General features: G+C 42.4%; 1 protein-coding gene across 1 annotated transcript in view; it reads left to right on the top strand.

Moving 5' to 3' along the window:
• The first annotated feature begins 1,126 nt into the window (after positions 1-1,126).
• The window catches only part of exoc6b (exocyst complex component 6B), a 134,285-nt gene continuing 107,999 nt past the window's right edge, over positions 1,127-27,412 (top strand). The window contains exons 1-6 of the mRNA XM_079579994.1: positions 1,127-1,358; positions 11,514-11,679; positions 11,743-11,790; positions 14,054-14,144; positions 14,230-14,275; positions 16,841-17,045. Of these exons, the coding sequence (XP_079436120.1) occupies positions 1,270-1,358; positions 11,514-11,679; positions 11,743-11,790; positions 14,054-14,144; positions 14,230-14,275; positions 16,841-17,045 (645 nt within the window). The 5' untranslated portion in view covers positions 1,127-1,269. The remainder of the gene's footprint in view (positions 1,359-11,513; positions 11,680-11,742; positions 11,791-14,053; positions 14,145-14,229; positions 14,276-16,840; positions 17,046-27,412) is intronic.

The raw sequence follows: 27,412 nt of genomic DNA, 5'->3' as shown, positions 1-27,412 counted from the left end.
AAACTGTGACTAAAATGTCCAGATATTTTAGTCGACTAAAATAAGACTAAATAAAAATGAAAAGGAGAGACTAAAATCATCCAAACTTGTATTGAGCGTCTGAAAGAGCCTCAGATCATGTAAATATATACAGACGGCATCTCGTCATAGAAGGGGGCGGGGCTTTGCTGAGGGGGAAAATAGAATCTTTAGAGAAACACAATTTTTCACTCTTTTTAGCCATTTTCTGGTGGAATATGAACTTATTTATCACATAAATAAAGTGTCCAGTGTAAATCGGGCCCATATGGATATTTTCTCACAGCAGATTGTTCAGTAGAAGTGAAAAAACGGCAGTTGTAGCAACGCTAGCTAACCGTTAGCATTAGCCCGATGCCAACATGTAGCATCCTGTTAGCATTCTCCGTTTTTTCATGTATTCATGGACTGTTGAACCACTTTGCTCCTCCCCATGTCTCTGTATCTTTATTTAGTAGAAACTATGTTCATAATTCTGCATTTGTTAAAGTAGTTTTTGAATAATCTGAGAAAATGTACATTTTTTCAAAATTGTTTTCCCCCTTAAACTGTTTTAAAAAATGACCATATATGGACAATTCCAGAGATGCCGTCTGTATCTATTCTCTACCAAAGGATCAGCTCTGAGCTTTGTTCATGTGGAGCAGCTCCATGAAGCAGAGGAACAACATTAAATATGATTATAATGAATATTATCAATGCAAAGTCGACTAAATTCGTCTTAAATTTAGTCGACTAAATTTACTTGCAATTTTAGTCGACTAAAACTAGACTAAAATTTAAGATTTTTTTTGACTAAAACTAGACTAAAATCGAGTTACATTTTCGTCAAAAAAAGACTAAGACTAAAACTAAATTAAAATATGTTGTCAAAATTAACACTGGTTGTTAGTAGCTACAAAGAAATACAAGCAAAAAAAAAAAAAAAAAATAAAAAAAATAGAGGAAAAAACAAGTTTGTAAAAAAGTCCTGAAGTTATTTCAAAATCTCTGCAATAGTACCCCGGATGTCAGAGTGGCCCCCTTTTCCGTGCCCCCCCTGGTGGTGCACTTGCCCCGGGCCTCCCTTCGCTGCAGCTCCGCATCTGCTAACCCTTGTTCCTCCTCCTCCTTCCTCCAGGGCACAGACACCAACCACCGATCCAACCCAGTCTGCTCTACCCGGGCACCGCGCACCTTCCTCGGCCACCGCAGCAGCACAGGCACGCCCCTCTTTCCCGTGCTCCAGCCCCGGCAGGAACAACATGCGGGATGGCGAGCGTGGAGGCAGCCGCCGAACACGAACGGATCCTGCGGGAGATCGAGAGCACGGACACGAACTGCATCGGTCCCACGCTGCGGTGAGTGGTTCCTCATTTTTTTTACGCCGGGAGTGAGGCTCTGTGCGCGGCGTGAGGGCAGCTGCGGGAGTCGGTTAGCATTTGTGGGAGTGTGGCGAATCTGCTGCAGGCTGGAGCGGACCGGCAGATACACGACCGTCGTATTTACACCGTGCATGATATGATAAAGTATCGAAATATTGGAAGCTAGGGCAGAACGATATTGAGAAAATATTTTAAAAATTAGCTCAGAATTGTGATTTTCTGCGCTGAATTTGTAAAAAAAAGAAAAGAAAAGAAAAAATGTGTCATTAAGAAAAAAAAAAAATACGAATAATTTTGTCATATATTGTGGCTTCGATACGGACATTACATCACCTAATATTTCGGTACGGTATTTTTGAACACCCCTCTTAATAACGTTGTACATTTTTTTTTTTTTTTTTAACGAAAACTGGAAGCAATGTTGTTCTTCATCAAATACAATATTTGAAAATACAAAATTATTAAACAGAATTTGTAAACACGTTTGTGCTATTAAGTTACAATATGTTGTTGATTCTGACCTGTTTGACAATGAAATTAGGCTATTTACTATCATTGGCAAAATCAGCTAAAAAAAATATAAAAAAATAAAAAATACAAATAAAAAATAATAATCTAAAACCAAACAAAGAGACTGCCAGACAGGATTTGTTTCCATGTTTATCAGCCAAGGAAAACATGTAAGTTAATAAGATATATTTTTATAACGTATAATAAACCAAATAAGTCATCGATTTGATAAACGAGAGTCGCGAATCTGCGGTCCTGTATCTGCGGCTGCTCCGCTCCGCAGATTCGACGCGGTTAGCTTCCAGTTAGCAACTCCCAACTCCTCAAACTTCAACAATCTTTTCCATTTTTTCTGTAAACTAACAGGCTTTCCCTGACAAACCAACACATTCTACATTACCTCCCCGTCTAAATCGACTCATTTGATTCACGGCGAAATTTACATATTTCATTTTCGTCCCGGAAATGCTAACTTGTCCATAGGAATTTGCCAAAGTTGTGCTAACGAGCTAATGTTGCTAAGTGTTTGGTATTCTGCACAGCTCACGTTGGGCTCTGCTTGGGTTCCTTTGACAGGTGAATAGCGCCGCTTAGGCCCTGATTTGATCACGTTTTTTCACGAGTTTATCCCTCATTTTTGCTTTAGTTTACCTTTTATAGTTGAGTATTCACTAAACAAGGCGCACACTGACTGTTTTGTGGCAGTTTCCCCATGTAACAGAGGACACTTTGTCACCTCTCTGATTTTAAAGATGCATTAAAGATTTGAATTAATCTCTTAACCCCCACCTGAACCGAACACTTTTTCTCCTGTTCAGCTTTACTCAAATCTAAGAGCTTACAGCCTGTAGGCCAGAGTAACACCTCATTTGAAAGCTAAGACCTACAAAACTGATCCAAACTTTTTTGCCATGTTGTCACTGTTGTTTTGTCACATTTTTGTCGTTCTTTTATGGCTCTTTAGTCGTGATTTTGTCGCTTTTTTGTTGCGTTATTATCAGGGTTGAAACACTTCGATGATTGAAATAGTCGACAACTATTTTGGTAACTGATGCATCGTTTTCTAGTAAACACAGACTCAAACAGAGCAAAAATGACATGAGAATTGTGTATTTTTTATGAAAACCTACTTTGTTTTTAAAGTTAGGGTCTGTAGTGTTTTGTACATTGAACATTTTCTAAATACATGTCTGTGTCTCATCCGATCAGAAGCAGAATTAGCATTAAGAGCCTCCTCCAAACATTCACTTTAAGTTTATTCCATCAACATTTCACACATCTTTTTTTTTTTTTTAGTTTAATGTCAATGTCAATTTTATTTATAAAGCACATTTAAAAACAACCATAGTCGACCAAAGTGCTGTACAAGAACAGTAACAATATGTACAATAAACACAATAAAAGTTAAACACAGGTCATATATAGTTTAGTGTATTTCAAACAATTTAAAAACAATCAATGATAATACAAGTAATGGATGCCAATACAGCAATTGTTCAAAAAGGAGTGTGTTGAAGTGTGACCTTATTTAGTCCCACCCCCTTTTCTACTTGATATTTTTACAGGAGCAAAAGAAGCTCAAATCGTTCTTCTTTTACAACAACCTGCACAACTCAATATTTACAACAATTGTTTTACAAACTATGAATGTCTTTCCACAATATACACATCACGGCCATAGAAATCCAGCGACAATAATGTTACTGATTGTTTAAATTGTTGTTTAAATTACAATTAATATCCAGCTCTATAGTTTGTGAAGACCATGTTTTTATACATAGATTTAAATTGGCAAAACTGTGGTACATTTCTTGAGTGACACATTCAAGCTGTTCCATAGTTTTACGCCGCAAACAGCGAGGCAGAAACTCCTCCCAGTGGATCGGACAACTGGAGTTTTGAAATTCATGTGACCCCTTAATCCATACCCTTCCTCCTGCTGTCGAAAGAAATCCTGAACACTGGCTGGTAATAGATCATTTTTAGCTTTAAACATCATTATTGCGGTGAAATAATTGATCAGATCCTTCAGTTTAAGTAGATTTGACTTTAGGAAAAGAGGGTGATCTCTATATCCTGCATTTTGAATTACACAAATTGCTCTTTTCTTTCACAGCCAAGCGATTTATCAATTAATCCTTAAAAATAATAAACAGATTAAAGCAGTACTATGTAACTTGTTTACCTTAATAAATCCTTTCCGTAGTCGCTCTGGATGTTATACAAGTGTTAATGGGATGATTGGGATTGTCTGGTCAGAAAATCACAATTACAACTTCACTGCCACTGGGTCGGAGTCACCAATACACACTAATGGAATCACGAAGAAGAAGCTAACAGGCTAACGGGCAAAGCTAACTGTGGGCTAGCACCACTTAAACAGTATTTACAGCTAAGTTTGAGTGAAAAAACTGATCCCTCTGTCCCCTTGCCTTTTTTAGTCACTCTTTTATCACTATTTAGTTGCGTTTTTGACGTTTTTTTAATGCTTTCTTTTTCTTTTAAGCTTTTAGATTTGGGTATTTTGTATTTTTTCATGAAAACCTACTTTGTTTTTAAAGTTAGGGTCTGTAGTGTTTTGTACATTGAATATTTTATAAATATATGTCTGTGTCTCATCCAATCAGAAGCAGAATTAGTATTAAGAGCCTCCTCCAAACATTCACTTTAAGTTTATTCCATCAATATGTCCTCATGAGGCGACACTTCAGCTTCATGTGGTACAAATAATTGAAAAATATAATAAAATATAGCCAAGCGATTTATCAATTAATCATAAAAATAACAGGTGGATTAAAGCAGTACTACGTAACTTGTTTACCTTAATAAATCCTTTCCGTAGTCGCTCTGGGTGTAATACAAGTGTTAATGGATGATTGGGACTGTCTCTGGTCAGAAAATCACAATTACAACTTCACTGCCACCGGGTCGGAGTCACCAATACACACTAATGGAATCACGAAGAAGAAGCTAACAGGCTAACGGGCAAAGCTAACTGTGGGCTAGCGCCACTTAAACAGTATTTACAGCCAAGTTTGAGTGAAAAAACGAATCCCTCTGTCCCTTTGTCTTTTTTAGTCACTCTTTTATCACTATTTTGTTGCGTTTTTGACGTTTTTTTGATGCTTTCTTTTTCTTTTAAGCTTTTAGATTTGGGTATTTTTTTATGAAAACCTACTTTGTTTTTAAAGTTAGGGTCTGTAGTGTTTTGTACATTGAATATTTTATAAATATATGTCTGTGTCTCATCCGATCAGAAGCAGAATTAGCATTAAGAGCCTCCTACAAACATTCATTTAAGTTTATTCCATCAACATGTCCTCATGAGGCGACACTTCAGCTTCATGTGGTAAAAATAATTGAAAAAATATAATATCATATAGCCAAGCGATTTATCAATTAATCATAAAAATAACATCACTCTTTAGTCGTGTGCTTTTGTTTAGACGGCGTTTCGAGAAAATGTGATCGGTTCAGTGGTTATAGATGTAATTTAAAACATGTATTGAATATTTTCTACTATTTACCACGACTGCTGTACGTTTGTTAAGGGTAAGGGTTAAGCTATAGCGCCGACTACAAGAGCTTTATTTAAACATCTGATCCCAAAGAAATATTTACTCTGTTTTTTCATGAGTGAGGCTTTTCTGGCAGTAATTATCAAACTTTTCTTCCATACACAATGAAGGCTTATGTGAGATTCAGATAGAGTTGCGTTTTTTGCTGTGTTTATCAGTGGAATCTCAACATATTTCTTGTCATTACAAACAGGGAAACAAGTAATAAATGATTCATAAATCTCTAGATCCCGGGTTACTTGTTTGCTCCTGTTTGCATTATTATTATTGCCAAACTTTGTGTTTACACGTTGTTGACATAATTGGAACTGACCCGACAGTTTAATTTGTCTTTCCACTGATGCAATATTAAATGCCGTGGTTTCTTTTGTGTAATATTTCTGCAGTACGCCTTAAACATGGCCATAGTTTTTCTCTTTTGTTCCTGGTTGACATGATTTCTGTTTGCTCAAAACCTTGTTGACTTAAATGGAGGGTCAGAAAGTCCACACAGGAGAAAAAAGAAATCCTTGCAAGTTTTTTGTCATACAGAAGGTCTTTTTAGGTGTTATCAAAAGTGTTCTTGGGACAGTGGAATGTATAGTATGTCGGCTTTGCAGTAGTAACAAATATTCCAACACCAAACACCAATGTTAGGTGTAGAAAAGTATCTTAAAAAGCCTCGATGGAGCTCGGTAGCAGCTGTATTTGGGTGTATCAGAGTTTCCGGGCCGCTCTCAAAAACACACGTCTGGTCTAAGTTTGGATCATCAGCGGCTAAATTTATCCCTGTGGCCAGATCTCACAAGTGCTTCTTATATACGAGCGTCACATGATCGACACAGCACGAGCCGCCCGGAGCAGAGAGTCAGGGGGCCAGAGGGCCAGAGGGCCAGAGGGCCAGGGGGCCAGAGGGCCAGAGAGCCAGAGAGCCAGAGAGCCAGAGAGCCAGAGAGCCAGAGAGCCAGAGAGCCAGAGGGCCAGGGGGCCAGAGGGCCAGAGGGCCAGAGGGCCAGAGGGCCAGAGGGCCAGGGGGCCAGGGGGCCAGGGGGCCAGGGGGCCAGGGGGCCAGAGAGCCAGAGAGCCAGAGAGCCAGAGAGCCAGAGAGCCAGAGAGCCAGAGAGCCAGAGAGCCAGAGAGCCAGAGAGCCAGAGAGCCAGAGAGCCAGAGAGCCAGAGAGCCAGAGAGCCAGAGAGCCAGAGAGCCAGAGAGCCAGAGAGCCAGAGAGAGGGCCAGGGGGCCAGGGGGCCAGGGGGCCAGGGAGCCAGAGGGCCAGAGGGCCAGAGGGCCAGAGGGCCAGAGGGCCAGAGGGCCAGAGGGCCAGAGGGCCAGAGGGCCAGAGGGCCAGAGGGCCAGAGGGCCAGAGGGCCAGAGGGCCAGAGGGCCAGGGTGCCAGAGAGCCAGAGAGCCAGAGAGAGGGCCAGAGGGCCAGAGGGCCAGAGGGCCAGAGGGCCAGAGGGCCAGAGGGCCAGGGGGCCAGGGAGCCAGAGGGCCAGAGGGCCAGAGGGCCAGAGGGCCAGGGTGCCAGAGAGCCAGAGAGCCAGAGAGCCAGAGAGCCAGAGAGCCAGAGAGCCAGAGAGCCAGAGAGCCAGAGAGCCAGAGAGCCAGAGAGCCAGAGAGCCAGAGGGCCAGAGAGCCAGAGAGCCAGAGAGCCAGAGAGCCAGAGAGCCAGAGAGCCAGAGAGCCAGAGAGCCAGAGAGCCAGAGAGAGGGCCAGAGGGCCAGAGGGCCAGAGGGCCAGAGAGAGGGCCAGAGAGAGGGCCAGAGAGAGGGCCAGAGAGAGGGCCAGAGAGAGGGCCAGAGAGAGGGCCAGAGAGAGGGCCAGAGCCGTCAAAACCAGTGAGCCAAAACATTCCGACCACCCGCTGTTTCACACACAGACAAATGTTTTGTCACATTTTGGAAGCGTTTTAGTCATGTTTTTGTCTCTTTTCATGATGATTTTTGACATGTTTTTGTTGCTTTTTCATCCTTAATTTTTTCAAGAAGCCAGATTGGAGAAATTGTGCTTGGTTCAGTTGGGGGTTAAGAGGTTATCTTCTCAATGTTTTTGGGGACTTTTTTTTCGATGATGGAACAATATTTAGCAAAATATTAAAAATATGATAAAATGTGCCGTCAAAACATCTGTTTTACCACCATATTTAGATTTTTTTTTAATTTTTTTTGTCATCACTTTATTTTACACGACTTACATATACATATACATTTTACTTAACTAAATGGAGTACAATGTAATGTGCTTTGTAACAATCTGTAATAACCTGTACCTATGGGTTAGATACACAATGGAATATCTAGTATTTTTTTGAATTTTCTCTCAATTTTTCTAAATTTTTTAAACAATATTTTGCAACTTATGTCTAAATTTTTCCATAAACTCGATATTGTTAATTTGCTACAGTTTTCGGCTGCAGTTCAGATTCATGTATTCGGCTGCACAATGTTGGAAATTAAACATTTGTGACGAGGATGAGCAATTTGTGAAAACTACATTATTGTGATAGATTTTACTTAACGGTTTCGGGACAGTTTGTTCCATTTGATCGAAAGTAATTAGTTTTTCAGCAAATTGTGCCAAAACAAGACTTCAGAACTTCAAAAACTGAACTTTTAACCTTTATAAGCAGGGCTGGTATAGTCATATATAAGTGTAGGTTCCACAGTTTGGTGACTGAGCTGTGATCATATCTGTTTGGTGATGAAGGGCGTGGCCGTCTGTGCTGAGCTCCTCCCTGCTGACTCATCCTCTGTCGCTGGAGGCTCACGCTGAACTGGGTCAAGCCTCTTTACACGCCTGACACCAGGTCGTCCAGGGTTCACAGAGTCCATCGTCTTTAATTCACCTCAAACCTGGCCCTGACTTTGGTCAAAGCAAAAGTGAGTGTGGGGATTTAGAGAAATTTCCTCTGACAGATGGTAAAGTGAGTCTTTTGACCAAAATGTCACTGGTTCACATCCCTAGGTTGACCCACAGCAGAGTTGCAGGCACTGAAAGGAAATATAAAGTCTTTATGTTGAAGTTTAGATGCTGTTGTTCATCAAAATTTAAAGGAACAGTTCACCGTAACTCCACACTGAGATCTGTTCTTACCTGAGCTTAGACGAGTTGATCTGTACCTGTCTGGTCTTTGTGCCCGTGGAAGAGCTCGGTCGCTTCTAACTAGGAATACACTGGGAGAGGCCAAATGCTAACAACATCTTTGGTTGTTTTGCGTGACTGAGCGCACACACAAAGACCAGACAGGTACACATCAACTCGTCTAAGCTCAGGCAAGAACAGATCTCAGTATGAAAAAACGATGGCCTGTTCCTTCTTAAACCCTTAAGAACCGAGCACATTTTCTCCAGTTTGGCTTTACCCCAGTCCAAAAGCTTCTGGAAAAAAGGTGTGAAAATAGCAACAAAACTCAGACGAAAAAATGACAAAAATGTGACAAAAATATGACAAAAAATGACAAAAATTTGATTGAAAAAATGATGAAAAAATGACAAAAAATGACAAAAAATTGACAAAAAATGACAAAAAAATTATTAAAAAATGACTAAAAAATGACAAAAATTTGACAAAAAATGACAAAAATTTGATTAAAAAATGACAAAAAATGACAAAAAAATGACAAAAAAATGACAAAAAAATGACAACAATTTTATTAAAAAATGACAAAAAATTGACAAAAAATTGACAAAAAAATGACAAAAATGTGACAAAAAATGACAAAAAAATGACAAAAATGTGACAAAAAAATGACAAAAATGTGACAAAAAAATGACAAAAATTGTATTAAGAAATGACAAAAAATTGACAAAAATTGACAAAAAAATTACAAAAAATTTATTAAAAAATGGCAAAAAAATGACAGAAAAATGACAAAAAATTGACAAAAAAATGACAAAAAAAGGGGGAAAAAACACTTTTTGTTTAGAAAAATTGGGACCAAAAATAGATTTTTAACATTTTATTCAAATGAGGGGAAGTAAGAAAAACTTGTAAAGTGTTTTTTCTGCCCTTTTGTAGTTTCTTGGTTGTTTCACCTCAAACAAATGATACAAATCCATCCATTTTCTTCCACTTTTCCGTTGCTGGGCTGTTGGAGCTGCACAAATCACATCACACCAGCCCCTTATGGCGCCCCCTGCAGGTGGTGGGTCCACAGAAGGACGGCCTCATGGTTCTACCTGGGCCTGTTGGTCTCTCATAAGGACCTTCTGACCCGTCACCGAGGACCTGTTTGCCCTGGGAGACCCAGGGCACGAAACCATTCGGGTGCTCAAACCCTCCACCAGGTTAAGGTGGCGGCTCCAGGAGGGGCCTGATACAAAAGAAATTAAATGGAAGGAAAAGGAAGTATCGTAAAAGTACTGGTATTGAAAAGTATTTAATAGTAGCCAGCCGAAGTCGGAGTCATTGATGGTGATGGACCCGATGCCAAACCAGCTGAGAACCGCTGGCCCAAAGCAAAGTTTGGTTCAGTCATAAGATAATGATTAAAAACCTGCCCTATGCCCAAGATTAAAGAGGGGGTATTCTGCTTTTTTCAATCCCATAGCAAATGTAAATGGAGTAAACTAGAATAACTGCCTTGTATAAAATTGCTCTCTCAAAATGGCTGTAGTGAATGTCTTGAAATAGGCCTCTGTCTCTTTAAGAACCTCTGAGCCTTTCCGACACGCCCCCTCCACACGCTGTCTGTGGCATCAGTGGGGAGGGGGTTCTGCTGAGGAGCAGTGGTTGGTTACTCGGCTCGGAGGCGTCTCCAGGAGGTGGGGGCGTTCCTAGGAGGACTCAGGCAAACCTATCCCTAAAATGGCCGCCATCAGAGTTTTTACAGATTACTCAAAAATACGTGAATGTGCCAAGGCAACACTTCAGGCATGTTTTTAATGAGGGAATGACAGAATAACATGATGGAAAGCTTGAAAAAGTCCATTTTGCATAATACCCCCCCTTTAAAAACAAAAAAACAATAAAATACAAAATGGAGCAGGAGGGATTTGTGGCTTTGACGTGGAATGACCGGCTTATATTTACTTTCATCGTTTAAGCCAGTCTCTTCTCCATCTCCATCCGTGTGTTAAAGGTTTATTTCTCCAGCCTGGGGTTTGTTTGTGTTGATCCGAGGCCTCGCTCTCGTCCTATTGTTCGCCTGGTTTCCTTCAGGAACAGGACGCGGCGGGACACAGGTGTGGGGCAGGAAGAGGCCAAAGACGGACACAAAGGAGACGCCGGGGAACGGGTGACAACCAGAGAACCAGAGAATAAGAATCCAGTGGTGATAACATCTGGAGTTTAATCAGTTTGTGTTCAGAATTAGCCCATTTCAGCCTGTCTAGAGGCTGAAATCTAGAGTCTAGAGTTCAACAAAAATGTGACAAAAATTCAACCAAAAAAATTCAACCAAAATGTGACAAAAATTCAACCAAAAAGTGACAAAAATGTGGCAAAAAATCATCAAAAATTCAACAAAGATGTGACATAAATTCAGCCAAAAAGTGACAAAAATGTGACAAAAATTCAACCAAAAAGTGACAAAAATTCACCAAAAATGTGACAAAAATTCAACCAAAAAGTGACAAAAATGTGACAAAAATTCAACCAAAAATGTGACAAAAATTCACCAAAAATGTGACAAAAATTCATCAAAAATGTGACAAAAATTCACCAAAAATGTGACAAAAATTCATCAAAAATTCAACCAAAAAGTGACAAAAATGTGACGACAATGTGACAAAAATTCAACAAAAATGTGACAAAAAAATCATCAAAAATTCACCAAAAATGTGACAAAAATTCACCAAAAATGTGACAAAAATTCACCAAAAATGTGACAAAAAAATCATAAAAAATTCAACAAAAAAGTGACAAAAATTCACCAAAAATGTGACAAAAATTCAACAAAAATGTGACAAAAATTCAACAAAAATGTGACAAAAAAATCATCAGAAATTCAACAAAGATGTGACAAAAATGTGACAAAAATTCAACAAAAAAGTGACATAAATTCAGAGTAACTAGAGTTAGTGTTTTATTTTCTTGTTTCATCTTTCCGTCTGTGTCTCCGCAGCTCGGTGTACGACGGGCAGGAGCATGGCCTCTTCATGGAGAAACTGGACGCCCGGATCCGGAACCACGACCGCGAGATCGAGAAGATGTGCAACCACCACTTCCAGGGCTTCGTGGACTCCATCACGGAGCTGCTCAAAGTGCGCGGCGAGGCGCTCAAGCTCAAGGTACGAGAGCGAGGACTTAACGCCGCAGAAGCACGTGTGGTTCTCACGCTTTTGTGATTCCAGAGCCAAGTGACTGAGACCAACCGGCATCTGCAGGAGGACGGCAAACAGGTGAGGCGTTCAGGCTCTTCAGCTTTAACTCTGTGGGGGAACTTCAGTGAGGAACTGGTTAAGCTCTTACCCCGCCCTAAAGGATCTGTGTCATAATATCCAGAGGAAAGTACAGGCTTTATATGATATGTTGTACCTCTACCACTATGGAGTACTCATTTTTATGAGAAATATAAGTATTTTCTTGGGGTAATTTTCCCACCCAGAAGAGGAGACGCTTGGATTCAGTTAACTCCCTCTCTCCACCCATACAACTTTAACAGAAGTAGAATTATAAACATATTATTATAATAATATAATAATAAGTGAAGTTACTTCACAATGCAGTTAGAAGGAGTTGACATTTGCAACACAGCTTCGTAGGAACACACGCGCTAACACACGCGCTAACACACGCGCTAACACACGCGCTAACACACGCGCTAACACACGCGCTAACACACATGCTAACACACATGCTAACACACATGCTAACACACATGCTAACACACGCGCTAACACACGCGCTAACACACGCGCTAACACACATGCTAACACACATGCTAACACACGCGCTAACACACGCGCTAACACACATGCTAGCACACATGCTAACACACATGCTAACACACATGCTAACACACATGCTAGCACACGCGCTAACACACATGCTAGCACACATGCTAACACACACTCCATCAGAGACAGTCACAGAAAAACACTATTTTGGTGAAAGTCGCCGAATCCTGGAAAGAAATTCCATCTTCTGGCGAGTGGCCTCTTCTTTAGGAAGGTTGAACAAAGTCCTTGCAGCCAAACTTTCTTTTCTCCGTGACATTATCGTTAGGTAAGAATAAAGAACAGGCGTGTCCAGAGCAGGTTAGAAAGAGCTTCTTCTTCACAACTTTCAGAGAAACATGACGTCTGTTCCGATGCTCAGGGGGTGAGTTTGTGAGTTTGTTTTATCTGCAGGTGCAGCGCTGACCTTTTTTTAAATTTCTTTCTTTCTTACAACAGAAATAATGAAAAAGCAGTTTCATAAATTAAAATCAGGCCTAAGGCTTTACATTACAGACGTCGGGCTCTTCCTGTTTGACTCTGATGTCAAAAACATCAGAGTCACAGCTCAGTGTTTTCCAGCAGAGGCGGAGCAGCTGCTCAGAGCAGGATTCAGGAGGATTGTGAGAACTGTGTGAATGAAGCAAAAAACATTCTGGGTGTTTTTGAGAAGGAAGTAGTAAAACAACATGGATAAAAGCTCCAAAAAGTATATTTGGCATGAGATAGACCCTTTAACCAAGTACAGTTCAGTTTTACCCAAATCTAAAAGCATCTTCTAGACGCTTCATTTGAAAGCTAAGACCTACAAAAATGATCACAATCGTGTCGTCAGGTTTTTTTTCACTTTTTCATTGCTTTTTTGGGACTTTTGTCATTTTTATCCTCGTTTTCCTTTTATTTTTGTTGATAATATGTCACTAAAATCACAAGTGATGTTTAGTCTGGGGACACCAATTCATGTTCTCGTAGGAGAGGTGTGGTTTACGATCGTGCATACTCGTTTATTGGGCGATACGAAAGTCTGTCATGCGTCTGCACGAGGCCACAGCCAGACGACGTATGTTGTACCCGCTGTAAACTTTTGAGCTAAACTATTTAGAACAAGGTCTAAAGCTTGATCGAAAAATACCATCGCGTCTGCTGCTGTCATGTTGGATCCGTAAATAAACGTGTTTTTTTAAAATCCATAAATAAACTACAAGCTTCCGTATATCGAAAAGCTCGTCATCGTCTCGCCGTCCCTCCTCGTTCTGATTGGTCCCAAATCCATGTGAATGTTTCAGCCATGGTCCCCAGGCTGCTGTGCAGTTCCAAATGATTCGAGCGCACACAGCAGTCTGGTGTTAGCCAGGTTAACTTTTTCCAAGAAGCTTTTTGATTTAGGTAAAGCCACAATGGAGAAGATGTGCTGGGTTCAGGCGGGGGTTAAGAGGTTCACCAGGGTTTTAAATGGATCCATGTTTTATTCGGGGCTGGGCCTTGTCATATCGTTAGACTGGTGTCATTTTGGACACTGGTGTAAAGTTTCATGCCACTGTAGACGATGTTTTGAGGCTTTTTTTCAAGAAGCTTTTGATTTTGGCAAAGTGGAGCTGGAGAAGATGTTCTGGGGTTTAGAGGTTCATCCTTTGGCTCTTTCACGCAGTAATCCAGGCCTCCGTGATCACTCGGCCGGATTACTGCAGTTCTTCAGAGTGAAAGTATTTAACGCTGTTTCCTGCAGTTGATGACGTCGATGGAGGAGCTGCAGCAGTGCCGGGTCCAGCAGAGGAACATCGCCTCCACCATCGACAAACTCACACACTGCCTCCCAGGTACAAACATCTGTCCGTGAAGAGGTTTTAATCGATACAGATGTGCTCACAACACGCGCTCTTTCAAATCCTTTTTGTCTTTCAGTCCTGGAGATGTACAGCCGACTACAGGAGCAAATGAGGGACAAAAGGTACAGCTGAGATTCCTGTTTTTACTTCTGTTGTTGTTTGTTTTTTATTACTGCAGCTCAGAGTGAGGAAGAAGAAGAAGAAGAGGGAGTTTATTGGTCAGGGATCATTTCGGCCACTAGAGGGAGACACAGCACAGGAAGAGAAAACAGGTTTAGATCAGGAAGTGGAGCAGTGAGAGGAGAAAGTCAGAGTTCTGAACAAACGTGCCAAAACTAAAGCCTCAAATGTCATTAAAAATCATTAAATCAGATTCAAACTGGCACCGATTCAAACTTTTCTTCTAAAACAATGACATCGTCTCGTCTGAAATGCCCTGGACTTGTTTGTTGTGTTTGTTTATTAAGATCCCCATTAGCCATTGCCCTTGACAATGGCTAGTCCTCCTGGGGTCCAGATTATAAAATCACATTTTCATACATAGATCACAACAGCATAAAGATATAAATACACAATTACAACATATTACATTTGTTGCAGTGTGACAACAGAGTCTTTTTAAAAATGTTCATGTCTGCAATGTTAGACATGTCTTTAGGCAGAGAGTTCCAGGAGTTCATTCCTCTGAACAGAACAGCCTTCTGTCCAGTCTGGGTTTTACACGATGGAAGAGTAAAAGGACCATTTACTGCGTGTCTTGTGTTAAACTTATGTTTGGAGCAACTGAATACAAGTACATCATACAAAACCTTAGGGAGTTTTAACACAAGAATCTTTTTAAAGAAGCAAAGAAGGGCAAAGTGCAGTCTGTTCTTCACCCATGTCCAGCCTAAAGTTTGTGCGAACCTTTGAATATTTGTATATTTTGAGCACCGTAGCGCGAGACGTGCCGCCTTATTTTGCACTAACTGTATCTTCTCAGTGTCTCTTTCGGAGGCTCTGGACCAAACCATTGGGCAGTGATGTAAATGGGGCAGAACAATGGTCTTGAGCACTAGTGAAAGAACATTTTTGGCTTAAATAATTTGAGCATCTTCTGATAACCGCTGACTCTCTTCCCATGACGGCAACAGTACGATCAATATGCTCGGACCACTTCAGTCTGCTGTCCATAATGACTCCCAGAAGTTTGGTTTCTTCTACTTGAGCGATCACTGTGCCATCGACTGATCTAATCGGCTTGTTGCACAATGTGGCTACGCTAGTTCCTCTGAGCTGAAGCTGTGGGCGCGAGTACTTCCTGTTCGTATTCATTTCCATTAAGATTAGCTTAGACCAGTGAGTTCCTGGTAGAAATATTTCTATAGACGAGACGTTTATGTTTATAAGGATCAGAGTTTGTCTTGAAGCTAAAGGCTAATTTAAACTCTTAACTCCCGCCTAAACCGAGAGGATCTTTTTCCTCACGTCATCAGATTTTTTTCCCCATCATTTTTGTCACTTTTTGGTCACTTTTTTTTTTTTTTTTTTCATTTTTTCGTCAATTTATCACATTTTTGTAATTTTTTTTGTCACATTTTTGTCAAATTTTTATCACATTGTTATCACATTTTTGTCATTTTTCATCAATTTTTCGTCCATTTTTTGTCAATTTTTTGTCAATTTTTCGTCAATTTTTTGTCAATTTTTTGTCAATTTTTCGTCATTTTTTTGTCAATTTTTCGTCAATTTTTTGTCAATTTCTTGTGACATTTTTGCCACTTTTCCATCATTGTTTTCGTCGAGAAAACGTGCTCGGTTCAGGTGGGAGTTAAGGGGTTAATGCTTTACGCAACTTGAAATAGTGCCTTTATATATATTTTCATAGCATGTTAGCCTTTAGCTTCAAGACAAACTCTCAATCCTTCATGATCACAGGCGTCTCTGATCTCAACTTCATGATTCGAACTCAATAAATGATCATCGACCGGGAACTCACCGCCCACAACATAATCTTTAGAAAATATGATTATTATTCCAGGAAAAGAAAACAGACAGGAAGTCCAGGCGCTCACACCTTCAGGTCAGAGGAGCTAGCATAGCCACACCGCGCAACAAGCCAATTGTGGTTTTTCCTTTAGTTTCCAACTAGATCCCAGTATAATGCTTTTTGTTTTGGATGTGTTCAACACTAGTTTGTTTGCATGAGAAAAAAAGAAAAAGGCCACCTGTGTTCAGTGACCACAGGTGGCCTTTATTTAACCGTTAGGCCAAGGTGTGAACATTCTGGAGTCATGAGGAATGTTTTAAAGGCAATTTAATGCACTCAGAAAATGCTGTATGAATACTTATGCTTTCACTTCACAGTTGTCGGTTACTTGTGTGTGAACGTTCAGTAAAAAAATCAAAATAAAATCTTTATGTTTAGCATTGTAAACATGACAAAATGTGCAAAAGTCCAGGGTGTATGAGTACTTTTGAGAGGCACTGTATATCGTGGTGTCATCTGCATACGTCACAGCTTTAGCATGATCCAACACCAATGGCAGGTCGTGAAAAAAGTAAGGGCCCTAAACAGCTGCCCTGAGGTACACCACACCGCAATCGTTTTGAGAAAGAGAAACTACCGTTGTAAAATGTTTACGATGTGAAGGATAGCTGGAAAACCACCCAATAGCATGTAGTGAAAATCCATCCCTGGCCCGCAGGTACTACCCGGCGCTGCGGACGCTGGAGCAGCTGGAGCGGACCTGCCTGCCCCGGGCGGGACAGTACCGCTTCTGCTCCATCATGACGCAGAACATCCCCAAACTGCGCTCGCAGATCCGAGACACGGCCATGGCCCAGCTGAGGGACTTCCTGGAGAGCATCCGCAAGCACTCGGACAAGATCGGGGAGACCGCCATGAGACAGGTACTGCAGCAGGGGGCGCTGTGGGACAGGGGCAGCAGGGGGCGCTGTGGGACAGGGACAGCAGGGGGAGCTGTGGGACAGGGGCAGCAGGGGGCGCTGTGGGACAGGGGCAGCAGGGGGCGCTGTGGGACAGGGACAGCAGGGGGAGCTGTGGGACAGGGGCAGCAGGGGGAGCTGTGGGACAGGGACAGCAGGGGGCGCTGTGGGACAAGGACAGAAACATCACATGGAGCCGCCGTTGGTCTGTGTCCTCCCCTCCTCCTCCCTCCTCCTCTCTCCTCCTTTCTTCTCCTCTTTCCTCCTCTTCTCTCTCCCTCTCTCTCTTCTTCTCTCCTCGTCTTACCCCTTTCCCTCTCTCTCCTCCTCTTCTCTCCTCTCTCCTCCTCTCTCCTCTCTCTCCTCCTCCTCTCTCCCTCTCTCTTCTCTCTCCTCCTCTCTCTCCTCTCTCTCCTCCTCCTCTCTCTCTTCTTCTCTCCTCGTCTTACCCCTTTCCCTCTCTCTCCTCCTCTTCTCTCCTCTCTCCTCCTCTCTCTCTTCTCTCTCCTCCTCTCTCCTCCTTTCTTCTCCTCTTTCCTCCTCTTCTCTCTCCCTCTCTCTCTTCTTCTCTCCTCGTCTTACCCCTTTCCCTCTCTCTCCTCCTCCTCTCTCCTCTCTCTCCTCCTCTCTCCTCTCTCTCCTCCTCCTCCCTCTCCCTCTCTCTCCTCCTCCTCTCTCCCTCTCTCTCCTCCTCTCTCCCTCTCTCTCCTCCTCTCCTCCTCCTCCTCTCCTCACCCGCTCAGGTCCTCCCTTTTCCCCCTGGTCTTCTTCTTCTCTGTTGCCTTCTGTCCTCCTCTCCTCCTCTCTTCTCTCTTCTCTCTTCTCTCTCCTCTCTCTCCTCTTCTGTCCTCCTCTCCTCGTCTCTGGACAGACTCAGCTTGAGCTTTTTTCAGGAAGATTCAAGCTGATAATAATAATGATCAGAAAAGAGGGAATAATATGGAAGAAATGGTGAAAACATGAATAATGGAAGTGTTTTGTTTCGTTTTGTCGTCGGTTGAGACAATTATCTTTTTGTGTTTATTAAAGCGTTCGCATGAAATTAAAAAGCTCTGAGTTTGACTTTAAACGCTGCAGAACGAGGTGCTCACTTCTGTCCTGTAGAGGGCGCTGAAGGATCAGGGATGGACTCCACACACACACTTTTACTTAAATAACAGTTTCTTGCTCCACAGAGTAAATCCTCTTAATGTGACGCAATAAATAAATGTACTTTGAGTTTCGTGAACTTTATTCTTCAGAAAAAAAATTTGTTCCTTTATTGGAATCTCACCCTGGAGTTCTGAGGACGTTTGTCACACCTTGATTTTTTTATCATTATTTATCGAAACAGGGACAATGTACAGAACCATTAGTCTTTACAAGAGGAGATGGTTTGTACCAGATGTAGCTCAGCAGCTATTTTCCATCCGCAGTCCCCATTTAATTAATTTAAGTCTGGCCCCCCCAACTGAAACTTTTATGTTTGACTTTACTAATCCAGACAAAGATGCTTCAATGCAGGATCATTTTATGTACGCCTGAAAATCATGAATAGCCTTAACCGTTTTCAATAGAAATGTAAAGCTCATATGTTATTAACAGTAGCTAACCTAGCTGCTCACTCTCCTCTACAAACATTTAGCAAACACAAAATCCATCTCATACGTTCCTGTCAGTCACTAATTACGCCTTTATCTGATTCAGCTGTGTCATGCGTTGCTATGGCGACGCCACAGCGGAGTGACATCCCAGTGATTTAACTACCGGACTAAAATAATGCACCAACCAATCAGAATCCAGTATTCACACAGACCATGGTAAAGTTACTGTAAAATATGATTTTTTTCCATGTTCCAAGAGATACTTTTTGCAGGGTGATAATAACTAAATCTGCGATAACACGTTATCGTTCATCATCTCGGATTTTTACATGATTTGTTTCTCATCATTTATGTCACGACTGAATCCTGAATATTTAACTTCTTACTGTTACTTAGTACTTTTTTCTGTGTACTCTGGTGTCTGAATGGGCGAGTGGTTCCTGCTGTAAAGCGCTTTGGGCCTAAGGTGGAAAAGCGCTTTATAAGTTGAGACGTTTTAGTCTGATCTGAGTAAATTATGTAGCTCCTCTTAGGGCTGCTCGATAATAGAAAAAACAATTATCACAATTATTTTAGTAATAATTTAAATCACGATTATTCAATCGATTATTTGTTGCTTTAAAAAAAAATCTTTATTTTATTTATTCATTTTTATTATTTTAAAAAACAACTATGGACTACATTATCTTTGGACAATAAAAACATTTTTTTTTTTTATGTTAACGTTTCTAAACTAATCCTATTCACCTTATTCCGGACGTTCGCGTGGGCGCCGCCATGAATAGTGCCCCTTTTCTCCTATGTGTTAACATGGGGCTGGAGAAGTCCACATAAAGTCAGTCACTACACGAAAACAAAGCCGTTTTCAGGCCGCGCAGAGAAACGCTGTGTCGACATGTCGGTGCAAATGAACATCGGACATTTTACACAATCGACTAAACGTCAGATTTGAGCGGAGAATATTTTCCCTCGTTCTCCGTTAAAACGGAGCTTCGCGCTCGACCGGAAGTGTCTGGAGAACGAGGTGCCGAGATAACGCAAAAAGAGGGGCGGAAAGTGGGCGGGGCGGAATAAGGTGAATAGGGACACCTGCCCCCTGCTGGCCAGCCCTCACACCTGTCCAACAGAGCGGCGCGGCCTGATGACATCATCACTCAGCGCTAATGTTTTTATGTCAAACCAAAGCCTGAGCCTTTAGCTCGTGAAATGTGAAGGGAACAGAAACAATCATCTCAGCTGCATGAAGTAATAAGAGTTTGTTTGAGCTCCGTTGATGCTCCTGAAGAAGAGTTTTAGACTTTTCTACTAAACAAAACCAGGGCCTGAGTAAAGGATGTGGAGGCTTCTAAAACAGCTGTTCTCCTTCAGCACAAGGTGAGCTCTGAACAGTGGCGTTATCTCAAGAGTTAGGTATAAAAATATTAGTACGATATTATTTACAGTTCTGTCAGGCTGCGCTGGTGTTTCAGCTGATCAGACGCGCACACAAACGGACTTTTGGAAACTTTGGATGGACGAGTGGGAGGGCATCCTTAATAATAATCGTTTGTTCTCGATTATGCTATTTTTGTGATCGTCTAGTGTAATAATCGAAATCGTAATCGAATTTTGATTAATAGGGCTTATGCGCTAACGACTTCCGCATTCCGATAAGTGAGTAAACCACTTCCGGTCACCGTGTTATTTAATAGGAGCAAGAACTTTTTAGCAGCTGAAAACACTGTCACTTGTTTTACACATTGGAAAACGGGTCGAAATAGCTCCACTACGTAGAGCTACAAATTCTTCGCTGCTCAAACGAGAGATTCCAGGAGTAAAAGTCGCGTATTTATTGAATGCTAACGCTTGTGGGCCCGTAGCCGCCTCACCCGACGCACTTTATTTAAATTCATGTACTGCCCACGGACGTGTATTTGCATCGTCTGTAATCACAAACAATACACAAGAGCCAGTTTTAATAAAGTATATCCAACAGAAGACTTCAAACTGACGCGTTATTGATGTAACCGGACTGTTAATATGCTGTAGCTGTTCTTCTGTAGATACATTAAGCCTGTTTTGAAGCCTTTTCACACACACACACACACACACGCACACCTCTGGATGCAATTTTCACATGTTGTATGAATATTTCACTGAAGGCTATGCTGAATTCATGAAATCGGTAAATTAAATAACACGGTGACGGGAAGTGGTTTACTCAATTAGCGGATTGCGGAAGTCGTTAGCGCATAACCCCTATTGCACAGCCCTAGCTCCTCTTCCCTCCTCTGTCTGTATCGACCCGCTCGCTCCTCCTCAGAGTGCACTGTGGGAAATCGTGAGTCTCTCTGGACGTTCGGACAAAATGGCGTGACCACAGTGAGGTCTTTAAAGCCCCAGAGCTGGTCCTTGTTTTGTAAATACGGTTTAAACACAGTAATTCTTCGTATCTGTTGTGAAAGTCGTGGGCCTTGTGAGTCCGGTCTGGCTCCTCCGTCCTGACTCCTCCTGGTTCCTTCCTCCTCCTCCTCCTCCTCCTGCCCTGTGGTCCTTCGAGCCGGCCCCGGCGTGACCCAGAGCTGGGGGGTCCGCTTCTCTAACCGCTAATTACAGCGCGGATTAGCGTCGCCGCGGCCGCTCCCGGATCGAGGTCTGGACACGCTTCGCCGGCGCTGCTCCTCTTCCCTCCGTCCGTCCTCTGGTCCGAATTATCCCCCGGTTCCAGCCGTGCGGATGTGAAAACAAACAGGCGCACAATGGGGCTATTGTCCTGTGCCACATGCAGCAGGGGGGGGGCACATGCAGCAGGGGGGGGGGGGCACGGCGGCACAAACCAAACCGGGAGAGGAGGATCAGGATTACTGGTGGATCTTTCCTCCCGACATCAACTTCTAGGGAGTTTAGGTCGAGTATGCTTTGTTTTAACCTCTTAACTCCCACCTGAACATGTTTTCTCCAGATTCTCCAAATGTAAAAGCTTCAAAAAACAGAGGCGAAAAACGAGAAGAAAATGAGGATGAAAACGCAACAAAAAAAGCTAAAAAAGTGAACAAAAAAGCGACAAAAATGACAAAAATCCTGCAAAAAAATGACAAAAATCCAGCCAAAAAAGACAAAAATCCAGCAAAAAAATGACAAAAATCCAGCAGGAAAAAAGACAAAAATCCAGCAAAAAAAATGACAAAAATCCAGCAGAAAAATGACAAAAATCCAGCAAAAAAATGACAAAAATCCAGCCAAAAAAGACAAAAATCCAGCAAAAAAATGACAAAAATCCAGCCAAAAAAGACAAAAATCCAGCAAAAAAATGACAAAAATCCAGCAGGAAAAAAGACAAAAATCCAGCAAAAAAAATGACAAAAATCCAGCAAAAAAATTACAAAAGTCCAGCAAAAAAAACGAAAAAAATCCAGCAAAAAAATGACAGAAATCCAGCAAAAAAGTAACAAAAAAGTGACAAAAATGTGATTAAAAAGACAAAAAATGTGATAAAAAATGACAAAAAAATGACAAAAATGTGACTAAAATGTGATAAAAAAAAAAGACAAAAAATATGATTAAAAATTGACCAGAAATATGATAAAAATGTGACAAAAATGTGACAAAAATGTGATAAAAAATTGACAAAAAATTGACAAAAAAATACAAAAATGTGACAAAAAAGTGAGAAAACATTGACAAAAAAGTGACAAAAATGTGATAAAAAAGACAAAATAAAAGACAAAAAAAATGACAAAAAATGACAAAAGTGAGTTGAATACCCAAAAAAAAAATGATAGAAAAAAAATCTGATGACGTGAGAAAAAAGATCCTCTCGGTCCAGGCGGGAGTTAAGAGGTTAAAATGATTCTATGGACACAGACATGTATACGGTTAGTCTGGTGTTATAAGTGATTTGCCTCAGGTGCTCTGTGGGGCGGGTCACACTGTTTTTAATGCAGGCTAGCTGATACCATAGAAATGCACTAGCCTTGCACTAGCCTAGCGCCACGAAACTCTTCAAACATAAGAACTGCTTGAATTAGAAAAAAAAATATCTCCTTGAATCAGCAACACTCTGGATAACTAGGAAATGAGAAAAATCCCTTTAAAGGCGTTAGTAAGTTTTTTCCTCCCCCACATGTTTCAACAATGTCCTAACGTGTGTCGAGTTTCTGAGCTCACACGTGCACGCTCCTGGACCCCCACGTGCACGCTCGTGACCCGGCGAGGGTTAAACTCCGACAGACGCAGGTGGGGTCAGGGGTCAGAGGTCGGGGGCTGAGGCGCAGGTGCTCCATGGAGGTCAGGAAAGGTCAAAACATCAGCTCAGAAAAGGAAGTTAAAGGAACAGTTTGAGAGTTTGTTTCATGAGTTTCCACAGACGGATGAGCTGCTTTAAAACTCTTTATTAGTTTATTATTATTATTATTTATTTAAAGACTGGGGATTTGGGGATTTAAAGATTTCCTTTTTCTTTCCACGAGGAGTGACAATATATTGATTTTCCGATATATTGCGATGTTTTGCGGGACGATGCGATACCGATACTTTTTTTTATTCCGATATCGATACTTTTGATGACTTTCATTCTTATTAATGAGCGACGTCAGGCATGTTAATGAGGCAGCAGTAAACGATAGAGGCCGATAATGATCAAGGCTTCAGTCAGACCAGCAGGGGGCAGCACTGCAGTTTGAAGCACTTGGACCAAACACAGTCTCACAAATCATTTACTTTTAATGATAGTTTTTAGAGCGACGGAGAGACTGTCGTGGTGAAGAGGGAGCTGAGCCTGGAGAGAGTTCCCACCCTCACCTATGGTCATGAGATTTGGGTAATGACCGAAAGGACGAGATCGCGAATACAAGCGGCCGAAATGAGTTTCCTTCGCAGGGTGGCTTGGCGCACCCTTCGAGGTCGGGTGAGGAGCTCAGTTACCCGGGAGGAGCTCGGAGTAGAGTCGCTGCTCCTTCACGTCGAGAGCAGCAGCTGAGGAGGCTCGGGCATCTGTTTCGCCTCCCGCGGGAGGTGTTCCAGGCATGTCCTAGTTGGACAAGGCCTCGTGGAAGACCTAGGACACGCTGGTGGGACTATGTCTCCGAGCTGGCCTGGTGTCGCCTCGGGGTCAGAACAGCTGGAGGAGGTGTGTGGGGATCGGGAAGTTTGGGCATCTCTGCTGAGACGCTGCCCCCGCGACCCGGCCCCGGATAAAGCGGAAGAAAATGGATGGATGGACGGATAGTTTTTATGTTACATTCAGCTCTTAGAAACATAGGCAGGAAATGTGAGGAAAAAAAACAATTCAATAGTAAATAATGGTATCTTATATACAATGACATACCATATAATGACCCTGGCCGCCTCCCCGAGAGGTGTTCCAGGCATGTCCTATTGGGACAAGGCCTCATGGAAGACCCAGGACACCCTGGTGGGACTATGTCTCTGTGTCCTGGTGTGGCCTCGGGGTCAGAACAGCTGGAGGAGGTGTGGCCTCGGGTCAGAACAGCTGGAGGAGGTGTGGCCTCGGGTCAGAACAGCTGGAGGAGGTGTGCGTGGATGCTGCCACCGTGACCCAACCCCGGATAAAGTGGAAGAAAATGGATGGATGGATAGTTTTTTTATTTATAGATACGATTAATTTGGGTTCGATTTATTCCTTTTTAAATAGGACTGTGGTTTCTTGTTCATTTAAATGTAAATGGAGTCAGATCTTTAGACCCGTCTTCAGTCTGTAAGTCAGGGATCATTTATCGACACAGAAAAAAGGGAAACAAAGCTTCATCTTTATTTGTATCGCACATTTACAACAACACTGGGCCCCAAAGTGCTTCACACACAGATTATTACACACGATATAGTCCATATAAAAGTACAAAACAACAAGAGGGCAGTCTTAAAAGTTTCTATGGTTGGAGCAGCTTTTCCCGCCACATATGAATGATGAGTAATATGAGGTATGTTTTTTTAAAAATCGTGATGTATCGTAGGTTATCTTTGTGCAATATATCGATTATCGCAGTATCGGCGTATCGTGAGATCATCGTTATCGTCAGCCGTGTATCGTATCGAATCCCAGAGGTTCTCGTGTTTTTGTTTTGACGACATTAACTGCACACGCCCTGATAAGCCACACCCACTTCTTCTTCTCTGTGTGGAAGACGGTCCGGACAAACCTGATCTAGAGAGAAGTGACGGTTTTACGAATAGATTTGAGAATCGCGGCCTCTCAAAAAAAAAACGCCTTCGATCTGTTTTTGTTTTGTTGTTGCTTTAAGAACTCCCCAAACGCCAATGAGGAAATCGGACCAGATTCCAGGTCGGGCATCGTCATTATTTCTCCATTATCGGCGGCATTTCCCTTTCGGGCGCTTTGTGACTCACGGAGGGGTTTTGAAGGTTTGGGCACCGGATCAAAGGTGCCATTGTGCTGCTTTCCAAACCTGCTCTTCTCAAACCGCTGCACTTCCTGCGCGGCCGCTTTTCTCATCAACCAGAGCCATTATCGATTCCAAAACAGGCGTTGGGAGCGGCGTGCGTGGACGTTTCGGAAGCATCGGCGGGCCGGGACGCGAGCGGGCGGGCGTGGGCGGGGCCGGCTTTGATGTCGGGCGTCATGGAGGTTTCTCAGAGACTCCGGGAGCCGCGGGGTAAATGTTTTAAGCATTAAGGAGGAGAACAAAGCCGAGGCGGGGACTTGAAAGTGTCTGTTTGTGCCGCCGCGTCGGGGGCGGGTTCAGTGACGGTCCGGACGGTTTCATTTCAATCTATTCTAGTCATTTTAATGTGTCCGTATTTACCGGGCCTGATCACGCGGCGACCCCTGAAGTCATTCTCTCATCAGTGACCCTTAGATGCACCTTTAGAACCTTTAGAACCTTTAGAACCTCTGCACCTGTGGAGGTTCCATTAAAATCACCTGTTTCCTGATAGAATCGGCTTCACAACATTAACAGTGTCTGGACTGTGTCTCTGATGAATTTGACGTTTTCCTCATTGAATAAATCTGTGCTTTTCTTTCAAAAATAAGGACAGTTTAGGTCAGGGGGGCCCAAAGGCCCAAATTTGGCCCGCCGAAACAATTCCGTTGGTCCGCCAGAGGGTGACCTACTTTTGCGCTGCCTGTGGTTAATACTAACTCCCTTCCATTCATTCTCAATGGTAAATATCGGTGCAGTACACTTTTTGACCACCAGCGTCAAATTGGGGGCGCTGTTTCTCTCCTTTCACAAAGTTAAAGGAATAGGCCACCGTTTTTACATACTGAGATATGTTCTTAGCTCACTTTAGCCGGGTTAATATATCCCCGTCTGGTCTTTGTCCGTGCGCTCTGCCAGGCAAACGGAGCACATACGCAGCCTCTCCCACATGTCACATAGCTCCAAAAAAGCTCACTATAGAAGCTACCAAGCTCTTCCACGTGTTCCCTATTTAAATAAAGTTACGTGAAGTGTTTTCATGCGAAGTATATTTACACAGAAATGTAACATGTCGATTTTATAAGCAAATAAAAAGGGGGACTATATTGTGAGGCGTAATGATACAGGAGCACGACGTTCGCACAGTAACTCCTAAAGGTTATTGACGGAAGTGAGCGGGGGAGTCTTTAGGAGTTACTGCGCGGACGCTGTGCTCCTCGTATCATTACGCCTCACAATATAGTCCCCCTTTTTATTTGCTTATAAAATCGACATGCTACATTTCTGGGTAAATATACTTCGCATGAAAACACTTCACGTAACTTTATTTAAATAGGGAACACGTGGAAGAGCTTGGTAGCTTCTATCGTGAGCTTTTTTGGAGCTATGTGACATGTGGGAGAGGCTGCGTATGTGCTCCGTTTGCGTGACAGAGCGCACGGACAAAGACCAGACGGGGATATATTAACTCGGCTAAAGTGAGGTAAGAACATATCTCAGTATGTAAAAACGGTGGCCTATTCCTTTAACAGAGCGTTGTCACAGTTTGTCAACTTTTATTGCAGAGGTTGTTACATCGACAACAGTATATGTTAAAAATTGACTTATAAAAGAATTGAGGCTGAACTGACACTTTCAAAATGATCGAATGTGGCATTTTCTTTGAGTGAGCGAGTGAGGTAAAGTTACAGTAGGTGATGTAGATACAGGTGTTTTTTTGTGTGCAAATTGCTACATTTGTTGATTTTGCTTTACTAAAATTAGGCTTTTGCCATAGTTACCATTTGTTTTGATACAGCATGTTATTTGCATAGATGGAATCAAATGCAAATTGAAAAATAAACAGTAAATACAATAAAGTAACTTTATAATTTGCAGTTTTATGTGTTTTTCGTGCTTGACATCGCCGTGTTTGGCCCGCGACTCAGAGGGACTTTTTTATTTTGGCCTCGGAGACAAAAAGTTTGGGCAGCCCTGCTTTAGGTGATCCCAAACTTTTGAGCGGTCGTGTGCAGGAGGTGAATCCTCCGGCCAGGTGTTTCTGACCACCTGACTGACTCCACATCTGGAGACGGGTCCCACTGCTCCTGACGGGTCGAAGGACGGGTCAAATACAGAGGACAAGTTTGTCTTTGGTCCATAATCACAGACATGACAGACAGTATCAAAGACATTAAGTCAGATCTACTGCTGGGGCGCAGAGGGCCGCAGAGGGGCGCAGAGGGGCGCAGAGGGGCGCAGAGGGGCGCAGAGGGGCGCAGAGGGGCGCAAGCTCTTGGTGAATTATTGTCTGAGTGGCGTTGCTTTGTGCTTTGTGCTTTGTGCTTTGCGCCTTCGCCACCTGTGATGGGGCGTCACAAGAGGAGAT

Source organism: Gobius niger (assembly GCF_951799975.1).
Source record: "Gobius niger genome assembly, chromosome: 21".
In the NCBI taxonomy this organism is placed as follows: domain Eukaryota; kingdom Metazoa; phylum Chordata; class Actinopteri; order Gobiiformes; family Gobiidae; genus Gobius; species Gobius niger.
The sequence above is the reverse complement of the archived record's forward strand: the minus strand, read 5'-3'. Positions and strand labels throughout refer to the sequence as shown.